This window comes from Equus quagga, chromosome 18 (assembly GCF_021613505.1).
Source record: "Equus quagga isolate Etosha38 chromosome 18, UCLA_HA_Equagga_1.0, whole genome shotgun sequence".
Classification (NCBI taxonomy): Eukaryota; Metazoa; Chordata; class Mammalia; order Perissodactyla; family Equidae; genus Equus; species Equus quagga.
In genome coordinates this window covers 28,641,078-28,657,240 of record NC_060284.1, presented here as the reverse complement: position 1 = coordinate 28,657,240, position 16,163 = coordinate 28,641,078, and the positions used below count along the sequence as shown (strand labels likewise).

At 36.6% G+C, this 16,163-nt stretch overlaps 1 protein-coding gene across 3 annotated transcripts in view; it reads left to right on the top strand.

The window, feature by feature from the left end:
- The window catches only part of ARHGAP29 (Rho GTPase activating protein 29), a 71,651-nt gene that overhangs the window by 41,925 nt on the left and 13,563 nt on the right, over window positions 1-16,163 (top strand). For all 3 annotated transcript variants that reach the window (XM_046645331.1, XM_046645330.1, XM_046645332.1), the window contains exons 8-15: window positions 556-620; window positions 1,053-1,163; window positions 1,261-1,341; window positions 1,548-1,736; window positions 2,691-2,828; window positions 13,741-13,898; window positions 14,444-14,583; window positions 14,860-14,964. In XM_046645331.1, the coding sequence (XP_046501287.1) occupies window positions 556-620; window positions 1,053-1,163; window positions 1,261-1,341; window positions 1,548-1,736; window positions 2,691-2,828; window positions 13,741-13,898; window positions 14,444-14,583; window positions 14,860-14,964 (987 nt within the window). The remainder of the gene's footprint in view (window positions 1-555; window positions 621-1,052; window positions 1,164-1,260; window positions 1,342-1,547; window positions 1,737-2,690; window positions 2,829-13,740; window positions 13,899-14,443; window positions 14,584-14,859; window positions 14,965-16,163) is intronic.

Sequence of the window (16,163 nt, the reverse complement as noted above, 5' to 3'; positions counted from 1 at the left end):
CCTGTGAGGAACATCTTAATAGCTATTATATTCCCAGTGTTTTATAGCTGACAAAGTGCTTTTATGGTTGACAAAAATTATCTCATTTAATTCTTACCAAAACCCTGGGAAGTAGGCAAGACAAGAATTGTTATCCCAATTTTACAGCTGAGACCAGCAAGAGAGGTGATTTGCCTAAGGTCAGATAGCAGATTTGCCTAAGATCACATACCAGTAATTGGAATAATGTAGAATTTATCCAGAGCCCGGGCTCTTTCTACTACATTGTCTGTTTTTAATAGGGCATGCCCATGAGCATCACCTGAATAGCCTTATAAAAGGACAATGTGCAGGCCTAGGTGCCATCCCCCAGAGAGGTGAGGTCTAAGCAAGTGTATCTGGAAAGTCTCCCAGTTGATTTTGATGAGCACTTCCAATTAATAAGCACAGCATCATATCCTCATGCAGACTAGTATTTGCGATCGGTTTTTAATTGGAGAATTACCAATAATTTTAGAGTATGGAGGGGGAGAATAAGTTAATTTTACCCTCTAATGCCTTCTTTGACCTTTTCAGAATTGGAGTCCACTAGAAACATTGTCAAGCTGGCAGAGGCAACTAGAACTAACATCGGACTGCAGGTAAGTGTTGAGTGAACTACCAGGGTTCTTTACCAAGAGATCACTCAGATGGTCTCCGGATAGTGCCATGCAAAATCAGAAAATTTCATAGTTAATATGGGAAAGAACTGAAACACTGAACTTTTTATTGACCAAATAAATTTTAAATTTACATGGATACCTGTTATGAAAAAAACTAGGAAATTCACAATTTTAGATGAATGTTGATTGGTTAGCTGCTAATTTTGCTAACTAGTTTTATAATTAATTATAATTAATTTTCCTCAGTATTTTTCTCATATAGTTAGATTTATGACTAGTCATTTTTCTGGGGAAAAAAATGCAAAGTCTAAACTTAAAAGTTCTCGTTTTGAAGAAGAAGAGTACTGGGCGGGGTCTAGAACTCTAGTGCCATTTCTATTGGAAAGTTTACTTTTCAATTTTAAATTCTAGGAGTTCATGCCACTGCAGTCTCTGTTTACCAATGCTCTTCTTAATGACATAGAGAGCAGTCACCTCTTACAGCAAACAATTGGGGCTCTCCAGGCCAACAAATTTGTGCAGGTAAAAATTTATATGTACAATACACATTTATTTTAACAACAGCATACCTTTAAAAAACAGCTTTTCTTTCTTTCTTTTCTTAAAATACTGTGGACAGCCTCTACTTGGGAGGAAAAATGAAATGGAAAAACAAAGGAAAGAAATAAAAGAACTTTGGAAACAGGAACAAAATAAAATGGTGAGTATTGTGATGGAGTTTCATCTAGCTCTTTGTGAACGTCGAGAAGCCTCTGCAGCATCCGAGCAGCTCTCTGGGAAGATCGTTCCTGAACCCTATTGTTTTTCCAAAATGCTGTCTTGATTATCTTGCTGAATATGCTCAAGAAACTTGTACTTTAGGGTTACTTTCTCATTCTGTGTTTAATACTCTTCTTTTCTGTGTAGCTTGAAACAGAGACTGCTCTTAAAAAGGCAAAACTGTTATGTATGCAACGTCAAGACGAGTATGAAAAAGCAAAATCGTCCATGTTTCGAGCAGAAGAGGAGCATCTGTGCTCAAGTGGTGGATTAGCAAAGAATCTGAACAAGCAGCTAGAAAAAAAGCGAAGGCTTGAAGAGGAGGCTCTTCAAAAAGTAATGAGCTTTACTTGTTACTCGCAAGTTGAATTAGCAATAATCTGCTCAGGCTTCGGTTCTCAAACTTCAGCATGCATCAGGGTCACCTGGAAGGCTTGTTAAAGCAGATGGCTGCGCCCCACCTCCAGAGTTTCTGATTCAATAGGTCTAGAGTTGGCTCCAGACAATTTCCATTTCTGTCAAGTTCCCAGGTGATGGTCCTGCTGTTGCTGGTAGGGATCTACACCTCTCTCCCTCTCTTTTTTTTTTTGGTGAAGAAGATTAGCCCTAAGCTAACATCTGTGCCAGTCTCCTGCTATTTTGTATGTGGGATGCAGCCACAGTGTGGCTTGATAAGCGGTGTGTAGATCTGTGCCCGGGATCCTAACCTGCAACCCCAGGGCTGCCAAAGCGGAGTGTGTCAACTTAACCCATGCGCCACTGGGCCTACTCCTTTGTGGGGATCCACACTTTGAGAAGCACTATTCTAAGAGACTTTTGGTTATCTCTTGAATTTTTGGTTGGTTTGTGAAAGAAATATCTTAGAGAAAGCAGTAGTTTAATGTTTTTTACTTGATGTTCAGGAAGTTCAATGTATAGACAACTGTGTATATATGTGAACTAATTCCAATACCTGATAGAAAGGCTCGGCTGAAGCTTGGTATTATTTATAAAGTATAATTTGATAAATTCTGTGAGAAGATTATATGGAAAACAGTAAATAGAAATAGAAAAAGCTGTTCAATAGAAGTGGACATTTATTTTGTAGACAGTATGCTAATTGTAAATTGTACTTGACTATCCATTAAAATTAAGTGCCCTTGAATTACTGATTGTTATCAGAATTTTGTGCATAAAATCGTTTTTTTTTTTATTTTTAGTTCTTTAAATTGAGCTTTACTACAGTAAGTAAGTGTTTTAAAATATAGGTTCTAGTGATCAGTGGTATTTTTTTCTGTCATCTTCCTGAAGGTAGAAGAAGCAAACGAACTCTACAAAGTTTGTGTGACGAATGTTGAAGAAAGACGAAATGATCTCGAAAATACCAAAAGAGAAATTTTAACACAACTGCGGAAACTTGTTTTCCAGTGTGATCTTACCCTTAAAGCTGTAAGTAGTTTGCAGTCATCAGTCTTTGCAGGCAAGGGTGAAACGAAGAGTCCACATCTGCAGGAGGAGAGCGATGCTTGATGAGTCGGGATTCTTATAGGATTTAATTTCTGAGATAGTGGAACATTTAGAGTTTAAAAATTGACTTTCAGTTTTTAATAGTGGTATATAGTTTCAGTTACATTTTTTGTCTTGTCTCTCCTCCCCACAACGGATTGATTTGTTCAATTAAAACGAAAGTCTGAAAATTTGAAGTGGCCTGTAAGCCGCTACCTTTCTCATCTCGGTTGACAAAATGGATTTGACTCCCGAAACTTCTGTCAGCACTATAAGATCTGTTCTTTAAAATTTGAATAAACTAAATATTAAAATTGAACCCAATGATTTATTTGAAGACATAGCATCCTGCCTTCAAGTGTTTTCATTTGCCTCTTGAAAATAGTTTTTGTCAAATATTTACATACAGAAAACCTTTTTTGGGGGTGTACATTTCACGAGTTTTAACACATGTATAGATTAGTGTACAATACCCCCACTATCAGAATTCAGAACGGCTCTATCGCTCCAGAAAACTTTCCTCCTGCCGCCCCTTTGTAGTCAAACTCTTCACCCACCCCTCCCCCCTGGTGAGTATTGATCTGTTCCCACATCTTTGTAGTTTGGTCTTTTCCAGAGTGTCATATAAATGGAATCAAATAGGATGTAACCTTTGGCGACTGGCTTCTTTCCCTCAGCATAATGCCTTTGAGATTCACCAAGTATGTGAATGTACCACAGTGTTTATCCATTCACCGGTTGGACATTTGTGTTGTTTCCGGTTTGGGCAGTTATGAATAGAACTACTATGAATATTTCTTTATAGGTTTTTGTGTGAACATAAGTTTGCATATTTCTAGGGTAAATACCTAAGAGTGAGATTACTGGGTGGTATGATAAATGTCTGTTTAACTTTATAAGTTGCCAAACTGTTTTCCAGAGTGGTCATCGCATTTTTCATTATAACCAGCAATTTCTGCATCCTTGACAACACTTACCAGTTGTTGCTTTTATATGTTATATGTTATATGTTGCTTTTATATGTTAGTTGTTTTGATAGATGTGTCATGGTAGTGGTTTTGTCTTTCCAGAATAACTGATATTGAGCATCTTTTCAAGGGCTTATTTACAATATGTATTTTACCTCTTTTTTAAATTGCGTTTTCTTATTGTTGAGCTTGCATCCATAGTATTCCAGTCTGAAGCTTTTCTTTATTCTTTTAGCAATGTCCTTCAGGGAGCAAAAGGTTTTAATTTGATGGAGTCTAACTTATCGATTTCTTCTTTTATGGGTCATGCTTTTGGTGTTACATCTAAGAGTGCTTCACCTAACCCAAGGTCACAAAAACTATATTTTCTACTAAAAGTTTTATAGTTTGACATTGATGTATGATCCGTTTTGAGTTAATTTTTGTATAAGTTGTGATGTATAGGTTGAGGTTCATTTTTTGCATATGGATGTTGTATTAAAATTACACCTCTGGGATTTTAGTTTATGGAGGTTTTTATTTTATTTAGTTTATGGACTAATAACTTAGTTTATGGAGGTTTTTATTTTATTTAGTTTATTTTAGTTTATGGACTGAATGCTGACATGGAAAGTTCAATGTCATTGAAAGATGAATTACTTACATTTCCCAAGATAAGGGGACATACTTTGCCAGGCAGGGCCACAGGAAAAAAACCTGTTTTGGTCAAGCAGAAGCGGAAGTGAGGGGAAAGCTTAGTACAGAGCCTTATTGGGGTTTCCGAGGGAAAGGCAGGATAAGCAGTATAGGATTGGCTAGTTGGAATAATTCCAGGAGGCTTTGGGATACTGAAGTGGTCTCTAGTTGCTTGGTATCAGGCAGGGGAAAATATTGGCTTGGTGTGTGAGAGTTAGGTAATGAGGTGGCTGGGGTTACATATGAAAGATGTGTTCCCTGGCTAAGAATTGGGTAGCCCTGGGAGGAGCAAGCAGTCTCTCCCTGGCCAGCAAGCTTTTTAAGATGTCAGAACATCAAAAAATACAGATAATAAAAAACATGATTTATACAGATGTCCACTTGTTCCAATACCATTTATTGAAAACATTTTGTGACATCTCCATTGAGTTGTTTTTGCGTCCTTGTCAAAAATCAGTTGACCATATTTTTGTCTATTTCTAGATTCTCTATTTTGTTCTATGGGTATATGTGTCTGTCCTTTTGCCAAAACCCTCCTGTGGATATATGTGTCCACCCTTTTCCCAAAACAGTGTCAATTACTGTTGCTTTATAGCAAGTCTTAAAATCAGATAGTGTGAGTCTTCCAAGTTTCTTTTTTTTCAGAATTGTTTTGAGTATTTAAGATCCTTCAACTTCCATAAATATGTTAGAATCAGCTTGTCTATATTTGCAAAAACTTCTACTAACATTTTGAATGGAATTGTGTTAAATCTTAAATCAGATTGAGGAGAATTGACTATATATGTGGCATTTTAACTATATGTGGAGTTGCCCAATCCATGAACCTAGTATATCTTTTGATATTTGATATTTTTTTAATCAGCATTTTGTAGTTTTCAACGTGTGTCTGTCACATGTTTTGTTAGATTTAAACCTAGGTATGTATATATTTATTTTGGGAACTATTGTGAATGTGATTGATTGATTAATAGATAGAAAGATGCACACGTATAATTTATGTGTATGTGTGTATGTAGCTATACATACACACACACATTTATTTAATATCAAATTTCAGTTTTTCATTGTTAGTATTTAGAAATACAGTTGATTTTTGTATGTTGATCCTGTATCTTGCAACCTTGCTAAACTCACTAATTAGCTCTGGGAGCTTTTTTTGTAGAATCGTTAGAGTTTTCTACATAGAAAATCACATTATCTGCAAATAGGGACAGTTTAATTTCTTCCTTTCGGATCTGTATTCCTTTCATTTCTTTTTCTTATTGCACTGGCCAGGACTTCCAGTTCATTGTTGAATGGGAGTCTTGAGAAAAGACATCTTTGCCTTATCCTTGATCTTAGGGGGAAAGCACTTAGTCTTTCACCATTAAATATGATGATAGCTGTAGGCTTTTTGAAGATGCCCTTCATCAGGTTAAGGAATTTCCCCCTTTTTCTAGTCTGCTGAGAGTTTTATCATGAAGGTGTTGGATTTTGTCAAAAGATTTTTTTTTGCGTAATTTGATATGTTAATGTAGCTTTTCTTCTTTAGTTTGTTCATATGCTGGATTATATGGATATCTGAGTGTTGATCTAGCCTTGCATTCCTGGGATAAGCTGCTCTTGGTTGTGATGCATTGTTCCTTTTATGTATCTTTCATATAGATATGTCTATATCCTTTCATGTAAGTTGTTGATTTTATGTGTATAGAGCTGTTCATAGTGTTCCCTTATCCTTTCAATGTCTCAGTAGGCTGTAGTGATACCCTCTCTTTCGTTCCCGATATTGGTAATTTGTGCCTTCTCTCTCTCTAGCTAGTCTGGCTAGAGATTTATCAATTTTAGTGATCTTTTCAAAGAAACAGGTTTTGATTTCATTGCTTTATCTCTGTTTTTTAAACATTTTATTTAGTTCTGCTTTTTATTCTTTATTTCTGCCTGCTTTGGGCTTATTTTGCTTTCTTTTTAGTTTCTTAAAGTGGAAGCTTAGATTGTTCATTGAGACCTCCCTGCTTTTTGAATACAAATATTTAGTGATTTAAATTTCCCTCTAAGCACTGCTTATCTCCATCCCACAAATTTTGAAATACTGTATTTCTATTTTTGTACAGATCAAAATATTTTCTAATTTCCCTTGAGACTTCATCTTTGATCCGTGGATAACATAGAAGTTTCTCATTTAATTTCCAAGTATTTCAGGATTTTCTGGAAAGCTTCCTGATATTGATTTCTAGTTTAATTTTGTTATGGTAAGAGAAATATTTTGTACGATCAGTTCTCTTAAATTTGTTGTCGTTTGCTTTATGATTCAGGATATGGTCTATCTTGGTGAATTTTCCATGTGTGCACTTAAAAAGAATATGTATTCTGTTGTTGGCTGGATTGTTCTGTAAACATCAGTTAGTTCCTGTTGGTTTATGGTGTTATTTATCTTCCTGTGTCTTTGATAATGTACTTTTTACTTCTAGCAATACTGAGAAAGTCTTGAAGTCTTCAACATAGTGTATATTTTTAGTTTATCAATTTTCGTTTTGTGTATTTTGAAACTCTGTCAGTTGCTTATACATTGATGGTTGTTATATATTCTTGGTGAATTGATCCTTTTATCTTTATGAAATGTCTTTTTATCCTGGTAATTTTCCTTGCTTTTTAGTCTATTTAATATTGGTATAGCTATTTCAATTTTCTTTTGATTATTTTTAGCATGGTATATCTTTTTCTATTCTTTTACTTTTACCTTTATCATTATATTTAAAGTGAATTTCTTAAAGTTCACTATAAAACATATAGTTCAGCCTTGATTTTTTAAAAGAAAACTCTTTGACGATCTCTTTTAAGTGAAATGTTTAGACCATTTATATTTAATGTAAATATATATTTAGATTTAGGCCTACTGTTTTATTATTTGTTTTCTCTTTGTACCTTATGTTTTCCTTCATCCTTTTGCTGCCTTATTCTAGATAAATTGACAATTTCTTAGAATTACATTTTAATTTATCTAAAATACTTATCTTTATTTTTTGAGGAATATTAGCCCTGGGCTAACTACTGCCAATCCTCCTCTTTTTGCTGAGGAAGACTGACCCTGAGCTAATATCTGTGCCCATCTTCCTGTACTTTATATGTGGGATGCCTACCACAGCATGGCTTTTGCCGAGTGGTGCCATGTCCATACCCGGGATCCAAGCTGGTGAACCCCAGGCCGCCGAGAAGCAGAATCTGCAAACTTAACCACTGTGTCACTGGGCTGGCCCCTTATCTATGTTTTAATTTGTCTATTATCTACATTTTAGTTTATCTATTGAGTTTTGTACTATATCTTTCTGTATAGTTTTTTTAATGCTCACGCTAAGGATATATCTATATAAACTTCTCACAGTCTGCTTAGAACTGATATTTTACAACTTGCAGGTGGAATGTAGAAATTGTACCATCATATGAATCCCTTTACCCACTTTGGGTTGTGATTTATATATGTATATTACATCTATGTACATTGAAAACTTCACCAACAATGTTACAATTTTTTCTTTCAAAAGTCACAAGTTTTAGGGCCAGCCTGGTGGTGCAGCAGTTAAGTTAGTGCACTCCACGTTGGAGGCCCAGGGTTCACCAGTTTGAATCCCAGGCTTGGACCTACACACCACTCATCAAGCCATGCTGTGGCAAGTGTCCCACATATAAAATAGAGGAAGATGGGCATAGATGTTAGCTCAGGGCCAGTCTTCCTCAGCAAAAAGTAGGAGGCTTGGCAGCAGATGTTCACTCAGAGATAATCTTCCTCAAAAAAAAAAGTCATGTATTTTAGAGAAGTTAGAAGAAGAAAAGTAGTCTTTTATATTTATAATTTCTGTTATTATTCTTTTATTCCTGAAATTCCATCTTCTCTCTGGTATCATTTCCCTTTTGCCTAAAGACTTCCGTTACCATTTCTTTTATAGTAGGGATGCTGGCAATGAATTCTCTTGGTTTTCTTTCATCTGAGAATGTCTTTGTTTCACCTTCATTCCTGAAGGACATTTTCACTGGGTAGGGAATTCCATTCTTTTCTTTCAACACTTTAAAAATGTTCCACTGCCTTCTGGCCTTCATAGTTCCTAACAAGAAATCTGTAGTTGTTTGAATCATTGTTCCCCTATGTGGAGTGTGTTGTTTTTCTTTGGCTGATTTCAAGACTTCTTTCTTTGTCTTTGGTTTTCAGCAGTTTGATTACAGTGTATGTGTGTGTGGATTTTGTTGAGTTTTCCTGTTCTGAGTTCTCCCAGTCCCTTGAATCTGCAAGTTTGACTCTTGCAATCTTTGGGAAGTTTTTGGCTATTGTTTCCTCAGATATTTTTTGTAGTGCCCTCTCCTCTTCCTCTAAGACTCCAATGACTCAAATGTTAGACCTTTTGTTATTTATCCCACAAGTCTGGAGGGTCTTTTTTCCCCCAATCTTTTTTCTCTTGGTTGTTTGTACTGTTCTATAGATCTGTCTTCAAGTTTACTGACTCTTTGCTTTGTTATCTCCATTTTTCTATACAGCAATCCAGTAAACTTTTTGTTTTGGATTTTACATTTTTCAGTCGTAAAATTTCCTTTTGTTCCTTTTTTTATCTTCTATTTCTCTGCTGAGATTTCAGTCTTTTCATGTTTCAAGATCGTTTGCCATTGCCTTTTGAAACTGTTATACTGCTTCCTGTAGTATCTTTATCTGGTAATCCAGATAGCTGAGTTATGTCAACATTGGTGTCTATTTATTGTCTTTTCTCTTGTGGGTTGTTGAGATTTTCCTGGTTCTTTGTGTGACAGGTAATTCTGGATGATGTCCTGGACACTTTCCATATTACCTTATGTGGCTCTGAGTCTTTTTTTGTTTTTTTCTGAGAAAGATTAGCCCTGAGCTAACATCCGCCACCAATCCTCCTCTTTTTGTTGAGGAAGATTGGCCCTGAGCTAACATCTGTGCCCATCTTCCTCTGCTCTATATGTGGGACACCTGCCTCAGCATGGCTTGATAAGCAGTGCATAGGTCTGCGCCCAGCATCTGAACTGGCGAACACTGGGCTGCCCAAGTGGAGCACGCAAACTTAACTGCTGTGCCACTGGGCCATCCCTTCTGGGTCTTCTTTATAGCCTGTGTTGAATGTTGATTTTTAAAAATTGGAGCAGACATGTGATCTAGTTAGGTTCACTGTCCAGCTCCTGAGTGATTCCCTTCCAGGCCATCTGGCTGGGAAATTGTAGTCTCCCTGCTCTGCTGCCATCGAGGGACAGGTCGGGGAAGGATATAGAGAAAGAAACAAACCCCTCCCTCTTCACACTGCCGTTCATCTGGTCATAGACAAGAACTCCCCGCAGAGCTTTAGATGTCTGTTTGCTGCTGCAGCCATCACTGCCACGGTCACAGGACTGCATCTTAGGGCTTAGGGCTTGAGAGAAAACAAACATGCAAAAGAAGCCCGAGTGTTTCCTCTGCTCTTTCAGTCACGTGGTTTTGAGTAGGGGCTGAGTACCAGCTAGGAAACACAGGAGCAGGAAAAACGGCAGGAAGAGCACCTCTGGATTTGTCATGCCTTGAACTGTAGTTTCTTTCCTTAATGTACCCACTACCATTTACTTTTCAGAGTCCTGAGACAGCTGATTCATGCATTCTGTCCAGAGCTGTTAGGTGAATTCAGTGGGAGACTGGGGAGTGAGCTTATCCCATCTGAATCACAAACCCTCCTTAAAATGTTTTTTGAGTGTTTAAAACTATATCTCATTCATTTACCAAGTTCTTATTACTTAATGTGTGATTAACTTACGGTCATTCACTTATAGAATTTTAATAAAGTGATTTAAAAGAATTATTATACAATCCCAGGATTCAAAATTACCTTGTAAGTCATGTAGGTGACCATTTACCTTTGACAAATCATTTTTACATCAAACAGTAGCTGATGATAGCTAAGACTGAGTATGTGCCTGCTGGTGTGTTAAGCTCTTTGGCTACATTAACTCATTTAATTCTCATAAAATCCCTGTTAGGTAAATATAATTATTTTTAGCTCATTTTAGTGACAAGGAAACTAATTTAGAAAGCCTTTCTTCTCAACAGGCGGTCCTTGGACCAGTCACATTCTTGTTAATTTGGGAACCTATGAGGAAGGCAGAATCTTGAGTTTCAGTCCAGACTTTTGGAATCAGAATCTGCATTTTGAACAAGGGTCCCCCACATAGTTCATTTGCACATTAACTGTTTGAAGCACTTGTTTAGAGAAGTTAGGAATAACTTGATCAAATTCACCCAACATGCACTTGTAAAGCCAAGTTAGAACCAGGTTGAATGACTTCAGAGCCTGTGTTCTTAATACGCTGCTTCTTGCTGAATGGTTATTCAGCCTCGAGTTGAACGACTCCAAAATTAATATGATGTTTATATTGAGCTAAAAAAATCTGTCTTCCTGTGGACCTGGTAAGGTCCTGCGCTGATAACATCCCTCCTCCCCAAGACAGCTCTTTCGGTATTTAAGGGTAACCTTTATCTTCCTTCCCTGGATGTTTTTTTCCAGACTAAATACTTCCAAATCTGGTTACCTTTCTTCATATAACATGGTTTTAAGTCCTCTCTTGAGCTACAGTCTTTTTTTCTACATCCCTTTTAGAAAGTGAGGCTATTTGGTGATCCAACAATTATGATTTCCTTTCATTTGATGTGATGTAAAGAAGAGGTTACCTAACTTGTATGTAACATATCTGTTTATGAATGCCAACTGTATAAAAGAAATGTAAGACAGATACTGCTGTCAAGGAGCTTAGCATTTTAGGGAACAAGAATTAACACATCTGAAAAACTGGGGAGCAGCATGTGTCAGTGTAAGAAGTAGACTTTGAGGTTAAAGCTCCCCAACTTAAACAAAGCCCCAAACTCATGAAAATCGCTGCAGCTCATAATCTATAGAGACAGTTTCTAGAGAGGTTCTGTATATATCTTGGTGAGCAAAATTTCTTCTTAGCTAGAGTTCTGTGGAGCCAATTTAATCAACCAGTTTTTCTTGTTCTGTATGGGTCATATGGCATTATTTACATGCAGATCCAAGGAGACACCAAATCCAACATTCAATTTTTGAATATAGATATTATTTTCTAGGTGAAAACCATGACTTTCTCAGATTTCTTTATGTTTTCTTCTCCATCAAAAGCAGGAGAAATTGGGATTTTTGGTGACTTTTCAATACCATCTCTCAAATTATTTAAAAAAAAATTTTATTTTCACTCTAGGACATATCATTGCAAATATGATTATAGAGAAAAAAATCATATGAAATATGAAGATGCCAGACAGTTAGGTTCAATCACTATCTCAAGGAAGATACACAAATCAGCTTCATGTCCCAGCAAAATTATAAATTATAGGCACCAAGAATTACTCCTGAATATTCAGAATTATCTTGAATCATGAAGTATTGAAGGGTGTGGGTTGTAAATCATAATTACATTACTAAGTGAGAGGAAGGATAAATGACCAAGTTAGTCACTAAAGACCTAATCAAATCAGTGGGCTTTGAAGAATGTGAAAAATTAGAACAAGGCTGAATAATTGAGGGGAAAAAATTTTAAGATTGGGCTACTGGTATATATTATTGCTTGTCTTTATTATTAATAAATATCCGGAGACTAGCATTCAGCAGATGAATTAATTATGCCAATATATTCATTTGGCTTTTTATATTATTGGTGTTTTTAACTAGATTCATAAAGTTTGCTAAAAGAATTAAAAGCATACAGTTACCTTTAGTAAGTTCAGTCTACTATTAACTGAGGAATTCTCTGATCGTAGCCAGTGCTGGACTTAAACTTTTCCATTCGCAGTTTGAATTTCTTTCGTTCCTCGAAAGAGTTAGGAGACAAATAAGCTATTCTGTTATGTGCACTTTTCAAATATTATTTATGCTGAGTCTTCGTTTTCCTTGGGGGAATGCTTGTCTACCTGGGAAAGGACTTCGGGACTAACCAGAAGCTCAGCATAGTATCTGGTATATCAAGAGAGATGAAGAGGAAACATGGCAGTCATTGAGTCATTGAAATAACATGAAGCCAATCGAAATTTGGCATTCAGTCACATTCGCCACATGGAGCTGGAATGGCTTTTTAAAAAATAAATCAGGTCATGTTATAGCTCTTACCACCCTTAAAGCCCTCCACTGGCTTCCCATTGTCTTTAAATCCAAACTCCTTACCCTGGTTTAGACGACTACCTCTCTTTCTGTCTCCACTTCTCAGTGTGCTTCAGCGCTGTTGACCTTCCTCTTTCTTGAGCGCGACAAGCTCTTTCCCACTCACTTTTGCCCTCTTGTACTGCCTCTTCCTTTTGTCTGGATTGTCTTCTCCCTGAAACATTGCCCTGGCTCTCTCTTACATCAGATCTCAGTTCAGATGTCACCTCCTCAGAGAGGCCCTCACTAACCTACTCTGTCAAATGTACCCTTCCACTAACGTACCTGGTCATATTCCTAACTTGACAATCTTATATGGGATTCATAACAGTTTTCAGTACCAGAAATTATCATATTTACCTAACTTGCCATAATATACCCCAAACCTAGGTTTTTGTGAACATTAAATTAGTTAATTCATGTAAAGCTCTCAGAATGGATCTGGCTCGTTGTGAGCACTCAGCAGCTGCTGTCCTCGTTCCCATAAGCAGTAGTAGTGCTAGTATATTTAGACGTTCGTAGAAACTCAATGGATAAATGGATTTTGAATAGATTAAAGATTACCTAATTAAAGAGCTGAGTACTGGAGGATACATTAGAAGTATAAAGAATTTCTATTTTTATAGGATTGAAAAAATGGAAGTCAAAATAATAGTGCTCTGATTGGAATTTTTTTCCCCATGTTTTTCACTTAAGAGTTTAAACAGTTGTGGTCAGACCATTGGACTACAGAGCTGGAAATCCTCAAAAACACATCCATTTCCTAAAATTGTGAACCCGTAGGGACATGCGGTTGTATTTTTTGAACTTTTCAGTTTAGAGACAGTTTTTCTGGAAATGATTGCCCCTAGATATTGGATTAAAACTACTTTTTTTTTTTCCCCTTATCTAGACCTTGCACAAAGTAAGGCAACATAGTATGCACATGGATGACATTCAGTGTTGTATGCTTCACTGTGTGGCCTATTTGTTGGTGCTGTCACTTGAAATAAATGTCTATTTGCATAGCATGTATCCCATGAGTTGTTCTGCCTTTTGTCTCTGTGACCACAGGTAACAGTTAACCTCTTCCAGATGCAGCACCTGCAGGCTGCCTCCCTTGCCAGCAACTTACAGTCTCTCTGTGACAGTGCCAAACTCTATGACCCAGGCCAGGAGTACAGCGAGTTTGTCAAGGCCACAAATTCAGCTGAAGAAGAAAAAGTGGATGGGTGAGAATTAATGTACAGATGAAATTATTGCAAGAGATAAAACCTGTATTGCTAAGTTCCTGTCTGGTATAAAATGGTGTGTTTTCTACATTGGCAGAATTGGCTTACAACTTTCTGAGTTTTTAAATATTATTTAGGATGTAACTTAGTTAAGCTTTCCATTTTGACAGAGAGCTAAGTTCTTTGAGATTTAGAAATCCTCTGAGAATGGCAAATTGTGGTCATATCTATTTTGATTGTTCACAAATTTGACCTACATTTCCACAGAAGTTATACTAGAAAAGTTTAACCATGACATGAATTATGACTGGACTTTCACTACTCTTTTTCCGTGTATCAGCTGTAATAAGTACAAATGGTGAATAATTAATTTTATTCACATCTCCTTTAAGCAGTTGAGCCACATAATATAGTTTGTTCTTAATATTTAGTTAATTTTGTTACTCTCCGTTCATTAAATTAACAGATTTTCCTGACAACAGAATAAAATATGCTGCTTAGTAGTCATGCTTCTGAATGATGACTTTTATTTGGGTTTTTCTTAGGAATGTAAATAAACAATTAACAAATACTCCCCACTCTTCTGGATACGGACCTGCGGACTCCTTAGAGGACGTTGTGCGCCTTCCTGACAGTTCTAATAAGATTGAGGAGGACAGGTGCTCCAACAGTGCGGACATAACAGGTAGTTTTTCACCTTAAAGAGAGACTAATTTATGAAACATCAAATTGATTCAGTGTGATTTTTACATGAGTTGCAGCTCTGGAATTTAACAATCAGGCCTTGAATTGTAGCTTTTTGAGGCCTTATTCACAGCTGTAATCCCTATGCCTGTCTTGAAGTCAATAGTTGATTACTGTTAAAGAAATTTGGCTTCTCTCATTTTACATAATGTCAGTATTTTGCCTTATGAAATCCATCTTTAGCCAAGTTTTGACATTAAATATTCTTCTCTTAAAGGTCCTTCTTTTATACGGTCATGGACGTTTGGGATGTTTAGTGACTCCGAGAGCACTGGAGGAAGCAGCGAATCTAGATCTCTGGATTCCGAATCTATAAGTCCAGGTATGTAAGTATTTAAGCCTAGCAGTGAAAATTCAATGAAAGATTAACATAGTCCTTTTGGGGGATATTTTTTAACCACCTTATTTTTTATAATGAACTGTTTCATAGAGAGAAGTATATACATGTATATCTACAGTTTAAAAAAAAATAATACAAACCCTCCTGTGTTTACCACCCAGCCTGAGAAATAGAGCATTATCAGAGTATTGGAAGGCACCTGTGCGCACCTCCTTGATAACGTTGCCCTCTCTCCCACCAGAGTAAACCATCATCTTGAATTTTGTTCATCATCCCCTTGCTGTTTCACATGTTTTAGTACCTGTATCTAGTTGAGCTTTGCCTCTTTTGAATGTTATACAGATGGAATCGTACTATTCTTTTGTGACTTCTTTCATGCATCTTTTTTTTGTTTTTGAGATCCATATTGATGTGAGTAGTCATCTTTATTTTATACTATATGCTGATAGTATTCTATTCTGTGAACATAATTATCATTATTTATCTTTTGGATTGTTTTCTGTAGTTAATTTCTATAATGACCAGTAAGCACCAGTCCTTATGCTCTGATTACTTAATTTTTTACAATTGTGCTTTAAGTTACTTTCATATGAATAGTCTCATGCTCCTTAGAGAGGCAGAGTAGGTGTTTTGAACTTTAATCCCTTAGTGACTTCAAAGAGGCTAACTTGCCATAGGTTATACAGCCAGCAGGAGAAGAAGGTAGCACTTGAGCCCAGGAGATTCTTACCTCGAAATTCATTCTTTCTCCTCCGCTCTTCTGACAACTGCTTCAGTCCTGTTCTTCCTGCCTACGTTTCTTTCTCCTAGGATCTCAGCTGTGGGAGATGCATTATAGGATTTAACCTTCCTCAAAGTCCAAGGCTTTTTTTTTTTTAGTCCTCTACATATTACAGAAATTTTATTCCTGTAAATAAATCTCTCAAATTTAAAGTTGGAAATAACTTCCATGCAGCACTGGGGTTTGTAGGCTTACTTTGTGTCCTGCTTTAAAACTGGCTGTGTTCAAGGGACACGCTGGAGATATGAGCCTAAGTATTTAACTGAATATTTGTAATTAGCTTTGTAAAAGCAAGGTGGTTCCAGCTGTCCCCTGAAATGAAGACCCAATTTAGAGCAAGCCCTAAATCATTGGGATCCTATAAGACTTCATGTGATAAAGACAAAGATTTAGAAGCTGG